The following is a 9,254-nucleotide window of genomic DNA, read 5'->3' as shown; positions in this document are numbered from 1 at the left end:
TCTTGGGAGGCTGAGGCAGGAGAATTGCTTGAACCTGGGAGGCGGACATTGTCGTAGCCAAGATCGCGCCACTGCACTCCAGCCTGGGCAACAAGAGTGAAACTCCGTCTCAAAAAAAAAAAAAAAAAAGCACGTGACCTTATATGAGGCTCTCGCTGTATTGCTATTTTGGTTATTTTAAGGACAATGAAGAGTTTGATTTGAAATTATGCAGGGTCCCTATGTGGTTTTTTATTAAAAAAAGCAAGCTGGCGTGTATTCTCATGTGGTTTGCACGGCCCAGCCTCAGCTCCGTTATAAACCCTGCTCTTTCTGACTGTCTTTTGTGAGACAGGTTTTGTTTGTTTGTTTTTACAGCTGAAACCAACCAGCAAGCCCTTGATGACCAAGAGGCGTTTCTTTCAAAGCTATAGGGCACAAACAATTGACCATAGATGACTAAGTTTGCATTCTTCTGCAGAATTATTTCCTTCAGGGACAGATTTTCCAACCTAAGAAACTACCTACTGTATGTATTCTCTTGGCGGGAGAGATGAACCCTTCAGCTGCTAAGACCCAAGAAAGCGCCTCACTGCCTTAACCTTAACTGTTCTTCCTGGCGCTAAAAAGAGCTGTATTTTTTAAAGTGCTGGGGCAAACAAAGCAACCCCAAAAGAATTGATGTGTGTTTTAAAAAAAACCCAATGAGGAACAATTGGTGATTTTTATGCAGAAACTAAATAATCCTTAATAAATAAATCTATTTTGGAATCACATCTGTGTACTGTATTGGGTCTTGATTTTTTTTTCTTTTCTGCTTTAGAAATTACAACTGGGGACCCTTACAGATCCTACCAAGAGTCCGGGCGCGGTGGCTCCTGCCTGTAATCCCAGCACTTTGGGAGGTCAAGGTGGTTGGATCATCACTTGAGGTCAGGAGTTCAAGACCAACCTGGCCAACATGGTGAAACCCCATCTCTATTAAAAATACAAAAAAAAAAATTAGCTGGGCACAATAGTCGGCACCTGTGATCCCAGCTGCTCTGGAGGCTGAGGCAGAAGAATTGCTTGAACCTGGGAGGCAGAGTTTGCAGTGAGCTGAGATTGGGACACTGTACTCCAGCCTGGGCAACGGAGCAAGACTCTGTCTAAAAAAAAAAAAAACACCGAAAAACCAAGAACCTGTTTTCTGGCCTCCATGGTTTTAAAATTTTATTTATTTATTTTATTATTTGTAAATGTTTTTGTAGAGATTGGGGTCTTGCTTTGTTGCCCAGGCTGGTCTCAATCTCCTAGCCTCAAGCAATCCTCTTGCCTCAGCCTCCCAAAGGGTTGGGATTATAGGTGTGAGCCACTGCACCAGGCCTGGCCTCCATGGTTTTAAAAAACAGAACTGGCTGCTGCATTGAGAAATGGGAATTTCACATAAGAATCTTGGGTTTCAGCAGGGCGAGGTGACTCACACCTGTTCTGCCAGAACTTTGGGAGGCCAAGGCAGGTGGATCACTTGAAGTCAGGAGTTCAAGACCAGCCTAGCCAACATGGTGAAACCCAGTCTCTACTAAAAATACAAAAACTACCCAGGTGTGGTGGTGGGTGCCTGTAATCCCAGCTACTTGGGAGGCTAAGGCAGGAGAATTGCTGGAACCTGCGAGAGGGAGATTGCAGTGAGCTGAGATCGCACCACTGCACTCCACCAGCCTGGGTGATAGAGTGAGACTCTGTCTCAAGATATATATATATATATATAATATCTTGGGTTTCTGTAGCCATAAAAAAGAATGGATGAAGCTGGAAGCCATCATTCTCAGCAAACTAACAGGAACAGAAAACCAAACATTACATGTTCTCACTCATAAGTCGGAGTTGAACAATGAAAACACTTGGACACGGGGAGGGGAACAGCACACACCGGGGCCTATTGGGGAATGGGGGGGTAAGGGGAGGGAGAGCATTAGGACAAATACCTAATGCATGCAGGGCTTAAAACCTAGATGACGGGTTGACAGGTACAGCAAACCACCATGACACATGGATACCCATGTAACTCAAAAAAAAAAAGACAAAAAAACCCCATGAATCTTGGGTTTCTAGCTTTTGAAAAACCAGGCTGCCAGGCAGGAGTTGAGAGATGACTGCCCCCTGGGCTGGGCAGGGCAAAGGAAGGAGGAATCAATTCTACATTTTGCCTTAGCTTCCACCCATCCCTGTTGCCTCCCCACCCCTCCACCAGTTTGCACTTTTTCATGGACTGTTTTTTTCTGATTCTAGGGTGAAATGTAGAGGGAAATATTTATTTTATTTTGTTCCTGCTCCTGTCAAGCTTATAATCTAGTGGGCAAGATGGACCCATAAATCAATAATGATGAAATAGAGTGGTCAGTTCCCAGAGGGAACCTGGAGCCTCAGAGGAGGGGCAGCAGCCTGGGCTGTATCTTAGGGAACTGGGGCATGTACTGAGACTCTGTGGAAGTTTGGGGGTGGGGGAGCCTAGCAGAAGAGGAGGGGCAGGGGACAACTTCAAGGCACAGGCAAAGACCTGGTGGATTGACCCCAAGTAGGCTGTGTATGTGTGTGTCACATTGCACTATTAAGGGATTTGACTTGACCCTGAAAATTATGGTACACCTTCAAGGCTCTTGTGTACAATAGAATATACCCAGGTATATGCAGATATCCAGTTTGGAAAGCTCCCTCTGACATTGTCAAGAGATGGAAGCCTGAAATAAGGTTTTTTGTGTCTGTGATTGTATTATATTTTCTAATAGTCCTTAGATTAGGGATGCTACTGTTCATTCTAAGCTCTAATTCCTTTTTAGGTTTTTTCCCCTTTAGGTTTCCTAGAAATACAGAATTCCGTCTCTCCTTTTTAAAGTGATTTTTTTTTTGAGACAGAGTCTAGCTCTGTCACCCAGGCTGGAGTACAACGGTGTGGTCTCGGCTCACTGCAGCCTCCACCTCCTGGGTTAAAGTGATTCTCTTGCCTCGGCCACCCAAGTAGCTGGGATTATAGGCACACATCACCACATCCAGCTAATTTTTATTGTTGTGGTTGTTTTTGGAGACAGAGTCTTGCCTCCCAGCCTGGAGTGCAGTGGCATGATCTCAGCTCACTGCAACCTCTGCCTCTCAAGTTCCAGCAGTTCTCCTGCCTTAACCTCCGAGTAGCTGGAATTACAGGCGCACGCCACCATGCCCAGCTAATATTTTTGTATTTTTAGTAGAGACGGCGTTTCACCCTGTTAGCCAGGCTGGTCTCAAACTCCTGACTGCAAGTGATCCGTCCGCCTCGGCCTCCCAAAGTGTGGGGATTACAGGCGTGAGCCGCTGTTCCTGGCCTTAAAATGATCTTTTCTTCATGTCTCTAACATAATATGGTGAGAACTGGGAGGGCGATTTTTTTGTAGATAGCAGGGATTTTTCCACACCAGCCCCCGTTTTTGATACCTGTGGGGACCCTTGGGAGCATTTTGGGCTTTTGACTCCAGAGCCAAAAGCTAGCAGGGCATCTATGCCCTTCTCATTTCATCCCTGTCAAAGTGGGACTGAGTTCCTCGTGGGCAGGGAGGAAAGAACACACATTGACCACTATATAACAGGCAGCCCCTGCAAATGTGCTCTATACAAATCATTTCACAACCACTTGAGACGTGGACCTCAGTAGCCCTGTTTATCAGAAAAGGAAATTGAACCCCCGAGGGTGTGGCAAAGAGACTTGCCCAGGGTTACCCAGCCAGGTGTGGGGCCACAGGAGTTTCATGTCCATCTTCAAATCTCCCCTCGGCCGTGTTCACTTGTGTGCCAGCTGACAGGGGGCCCAGCTTCAGCACACCTCCTGCCGGGATGTGTCCCGCTGATGGGGTGCTGCCTTATCTGACCAGGTTAATCCCATACTGTACAGAAACCCAAATTAGCGCAAATGTTTGAAGAGGGTTGACATTCACTTGTTGATTCATTCAATTAAAACTCACTGAGCCCATTACAATGCAACATTTCAAACCCATTGTAATACATCATTGTTATAGATAAGGAACTGAAATTCACTCTGTAACAATTACGCAGCAGAAGAACTTTTTTTTTTTTTTTTTGAAAGACAGGGTCTTGCTTTGTCACCCACAATGGAAGGCAGCTGTGCAATTATAGCTCACCACAATCTCAAACTCCTGGGCTCAAGGGATCCTTCTGCCTCAGCCTCCCTAGTAGCTGGTACTACAGGCATGCACCACCACGCCTGGCTAATTTTTTTTTTTTTAAATGGAGTCTTGCTCTGTGGGCCAGGCTGGAGTGCAGTGGTGCAACCTCAGCTCACTGCAGCCTCCACCTCCTGGGTTCAAATGATTCTGCCCCAGCCTCCCGAGTAGCTGGGATTACAGGTGCCCACCACCATGCCCAGCTAATTTTTGTATTTTTAATAAAGATGGGGTTTCACCATGTTGGCCAGGCTGGTCTCAAACTCCTGACCTCAGGTGATCTGCCCACCTTGGCCTCCCAAAGTGCTGGAATTACAGGTGTGAGCCATAGCATCCAGCCCCGGCTAATCTTAAAAAAATTTTTTTTGTATTGACCATGTTGTCCACACTAGTTTAAGGGGCCTTTATCCATTCCTGTACGAGGGCTAGGATAATTTTAAAGCAGCTGAGATAAAATGTAGAAATCGCAATCACATAGTTTCAAAACTAACTTTGAGATTAAAGAGGAAGTATGTAGACAATTATATTTTGTTAAAGATGTATAAGAACAAGGAAATTTGGCTAGTGTCACATGAGAGACCATTACCCAAGGACAAAGAAGGTTCACAAACCTCCTCCTGACCCTTGCCAGAACCCAGATGTCTGCAGTCGGCATCTTTCTTTCCCCTCTTACCTAGCATAAAAGACAAGGCCAAATCCACATAATTCTAAGAGGGCTCTTCAGAACATTTGGGCCATCTGGGTTTGCTGGTCCTCCGAAATAAAGTCACTTTCCTTGCCCCAACTCCTTGCCTCTCGACTTAGTGGTTGTCATGCACGGACCAGAAGGCTTTGGGACTCAGTTACAACTTCACCTTTCAGAGCTTCAGTTTCCTTGTCTGTAACACACAGGGCTTGTTGAGAGGCTTCAATTACATGTTACCATTTGTAAGGTAATAAGAACAATGTTTGGAGCATAGTAAGCTGCCTTAGTAGGTGTTCAATAAAACTGCAAGAATATGTTACGTGATGGGGGTGTATGGTGATAAGATCGAGTACTGGAGTCCCGGGTCTGTTGTTTATTAGGGAGGTAGACTTGGACAGCTCATTTCACCCCTCCCAGCCTCAGTTTCCTCATCCATACAATTGGAATAGCAACAGTTAGTTACCCGCTCACCGAGTCAGTGAAGCTGCCCAGGCAGGCGCTTAGCTGCGTAATCGTTCAACGTTGACTCAATTACCGTCGTTTGCAGGAGGTTATATGGGGACACCGCCCTTCGGTTCTGTTGATCGGTGGATGGATTCCCAGGTTCACGCTGGTTCCACCGCCCTGCGCCTGCGCACTGAGCGCCTGCAGCTCCCACAGGCCCGGTAGATGGCGCTGTCCCCATTGCACCGCAGAGACAGAGCTGCAAGGCCCCGTCAGACCCTGCGCTTCCCCGCACCCCAATAGGCTCCCGCGCGCTCCCAGAGTGGGTGGGACGGAGGGAGGGCAGGAGGGAAAGGAGAACTTGTCCTCCTACTTTGCACCGGCTGTTTCCTGAGGGCTAATGAGAAGCCTCGAACACGGTTGGGAAAGTTTGCAGCTCCTCCAGCAGGTGCTCCTCCAGGCCCTGACTTCACACCGGCCCCAGCGTGGAGGTCATTAGGTGGGTCCTGTTATTTTCACGGCTACTACTGCCACCAGCACCACCACCAACTAACAATTCTTGGGTTCAAGTCCAGGTTCTGAATCTTTGTAGTTGTGTGCCCAGGACAAGTCCGTTCCCCTCTCGGAGCCTCAGTTTCTGCATCTGTGAAATGGGACAGAAACATCTCTCTCTAACTTGCAGGATTACATTGAATAAGGTGAGTAAAATACCTGACACTTAGAAGATACTCTAAATGCAGTGGCACGATCTTGACTCACTGCAACCTCTGCCTCCCGAGTTCCAGTGATTCTTCTGCCTCAGCCTCCCGAGTAGCCAGTTTACAGATTTCAAGCTCTTATCCAGGATCTACCTCTAGGGGTCCCTTTGGGGGACTCAGAAGAGAGGCTGTCCCCTCCTCTGCCCCAATCCAACCTCTGCTCCTTCCTTGCTGGGTAAAGTGAGACTTCCTCACACATAGGGTGCTTTACTTTGTTGGGGGCATGGGGTAGGGAGGGTGTCCCAGGCCTCTGAAAATCATGAGCCTCTCCCTGGAAGGTGCTTGCTCACCCCCTCACAATTTCGCTCCCTGTTCTGGGACCTCCGTGGACTCCCACTTATCCACCCAGGGACCCCAGCTGGGAAGCCTTGAATCAGCCTGCCTTCCCTGGGACCAAGGCCTTGGCACCCCCATCACTGCCTGTGCCATTGCCTTCAGATGGAAGCTACCTTTGAAGTGCTGTGGCCAGCTGTGACTGGCCCCACCCAAAGGCCACCACACCCGGCTGCCCAGAGGAATGGAATCACGGCCAGTGGCTGGACGGCTGAGAGTGGCTGTGCCCATGGCAACGGTCATCTGAGAAGAGCTTCCTCCTTACCTGGCCTCAGGTTACTGGCCCAGAGAGAATTCCAGAAGAGCCTCATTGAAGGTCCCCGGCAGGGTGGGGCCCCGGTGTCTGGGACAAAAGCTAGCTATTCTTAGGACCAGGGTGGACAGAGCCGCTGATTGTCTGCAGCCTCTTTGTGTCCAGTCTCCGTGGCTTCTTGGTGAATGGGGAAAGATGTGATTTCATGAGGAACCTGTGAGACCATCAGACCCCACCTCCTCCCTGCTGGGTGACCCTGGGCAGGTTCCTTCACCTCTCTGGGTGTGCCTCCTCTCCTGCAGCTGGGAGGAGCTCATGAAGGCAGAGCCCTACACAGTGCCTCTAGCACACAGCAAGTGCTGCATAAATGCATACATGCTAGCCCCCTTACTTCCCCTGGCCTTTCTCCCACTAATTTCCTGTGTTTTTCCTTCTTTTTCTTTTGAGATGGAGTCTTACTCTGTCACCCAGGCTGGAGTACAGTGGTGCGATCTCAGCTCACTGCAACCTCTGCCTCCCGGGTTCAAGCGATTCTCCTGCCTCAGCCTCCTGAGTAGCTGGGATTACAGGCACGCGCCACCATGCCCAGCTAATTTTTTGTATTTTTAGTAGAGACGGGGTTTCACCATGTTGACCAGGATGGTCTCGATCTCTTGACCTTGTGATCCACCCGCCTCGGCCTCCCAAAGTGCTGGGATTACAGGCTTGAGCCACCGCGCCCGGCCTGGTCTCGATCTCTTGACCTCGTGATCCACCCGCCTCGGCCTCCCAAAGTGCTGGGATTACAGGCGTGAGCCACCGCGCCCGGCCATTTTTGTATTTTTAGTAGAGACGGGGTTTCACCATGTTGACCAGGATGGTCTCGATCTCTTGACCTTGTGATCCACCCGCCTCGGCCTCCCAAAGTGCTGGGATTACAGGCTTGAGCCACCGCGCCCGGCCTGGTCTCGATCTCTTGACCTCGTGATCCACCCGCCTCGGCCTCCCAAAGTGCTGGGATTACAGGCGTGAGCCACCACGCCCGGCCTCTTTTTTTTTTTTTTTTTTGAGACGGAGTTTCGCTCTTGTTACCCAGGCTGGAGTGCAATGGCGCGATCTCGGCTCACCGCAACCTCCGCCTCCTGGGTTCAGGCAATTCTCCTGCCTCAGCCTCCTGAGTAGCTGGGATTACAGGCACGCGCCACCATGCCCAGCTAATTTTTTGTATTTTTAGTAGAGACGGGGTTTCACCATGTTGACCAGGATGGTCTCGATCTCTTGACCTTGTGATCCACCCGCCTCGGCCTCCCAAAGTGCTGGGATTACAGGCTTGAGCCACCGTGCCCGGCCTGGTCTCGATCTCTTGACCTCGTGATCCACCCGCCTCGGCCTCCCAAAGTGCTGGGATTACAGGCGTGAGCCACCGCGCCCGGCCATTTTTCCTTCTTATTGTCATGATTTGAGCCCATCCATGGCATTCATTGGGAAAGAGCAAAGAAGGCCAGCCAGACTGTCTCTCCACGTCTCCCACCCTGCCCCTACTCCCTGATCTTATCCTAGGGTGTGTGAGCAGAGACTCCCTTGGTGGTAGGGGCCTGAGGCACACAGGGCGGTGGGAGGCAGTTGCTTAGTGGCTGAAAGGTGCAGCGGGAATTCAGACGGTCCTGGATTTGAATCCTGACAGCACCATCAGCAGGTATCTGTCTCCTTGGGCAAATGGCTTTCATTATGTGGAGCCTCAATTTGTTGGTCTGCAAAAGGGGCGGGAGAAGACCCACCAACTCATTTTCGGGAGGGATGGATAAGATGAGGATGATGGGGAGGAGGGAAGAGGGGCTGAGAGGCTGGCACAGGCAGGGCTGAGAGGCTGGCACAGGCGGGGCTGAGAGGCTGGCACAGGAGAGGCTGAGAGGCTCGGACTTGCAGGGGTCCAACCCCACATGGTGGTCTTGGCTGCATCCACACCTCAGAGACCCAACTCCAGGACCCCAGTGACCCAGACATTAACTCTTGGCCTAAACCAAGGTCAGGAGCTGTGAGGCCACCAGCCTGGCTAAGCGGGTGGAGGGTGCATGGAGGGAAGGAAAGGAGAGAGCAGGGGCAGGACAGCAGGGAGTGTGGGGAAGGAGCGGACAGAAGTTTCTGCCTGGGGAGGAGGAGGAGGGCTATGTTTGCTGTCTTTTGGACTCAATAGTTCTCATTCATAAAATAGGCACAGTCAGATGGGGAAACTGATGCCAACTTCACAAGATTTCTGGGAAGGGAGATGCAAAGGAACATATAGGAGAGCACTGGGTCAATCTGAAAGCGCTTGTGTGGGAGGGCATGGGAGGCTAGTCTTGGAGGAAGCGGGGCCACATCGTGGGACTATTTATTGAACAGTTACTATGTTCCTGTACTGCCCAGCCCTTGCAAGCCCTATCATGTTTAATTCCCACAACCTAAAGAGGCAATGGAGGTTACTGCTCCCATTTTACAGATGAGAGAAGCAAGCCTCAGAGAGGCAAGGTCACCTGCCCTAGGTCACAGCTTAGAAGTATGATAGAGCCACACCCAAATCCTTTTGACCCTAGAGACCATGTCTCCTCCTCCTCCTCCTCCTCCTCCTCCCCCTCCTCCTCCTCCTCCTCCTC

At 50.1% G+C, this 9,254-nt stretch overlaps 1 protein-coding gene across 1 annotated transcript in view; it reads left to right on the top strand.

The window, feature by feature from the left end:
- The window catches only part of LOC108313357 (glycolipid transfer protein), a 31,508-nt gene extending 30,753 nt beyond the window's left edge, over positions 1 to 755 (top strand). Inside the window, exon 5 of the mRNA XM_017541747.2 lies at positions 358 to 755. Within this exon, the coding sequence (XP_017397236.1) occupies positions 358 to 438 (81 nt within the window). The 3' untranslated portion in view covers positions 439 to 755. The remainder of the gene's footprint in view (positions 1 to 357) is intronic.
- Positions 756 to 9,254: the final 8,499 nt, after the last annotated feature.

This window comes from Cebus imitator, unplaced genomic scaffold, assembly GCF_001604975.1.
Source record: "Cebus imitator isolate Cc_AM_T3 unplaced genomic scaffold, Cebus_imitator-1.0 Scaffold8, whole genome shotgun sequence".
Taxonomy (NCBI): domain Eukaryota; kingdom Metazoa; phylum Chordata; class Mammalia; order Primates; family Cebidae; genus Cebus; species Cebus imitator.
Note: the sequence above shows the minus strand (reverse complement) of the source record. Positions and strands in the feature narration are given on the sequence as shown.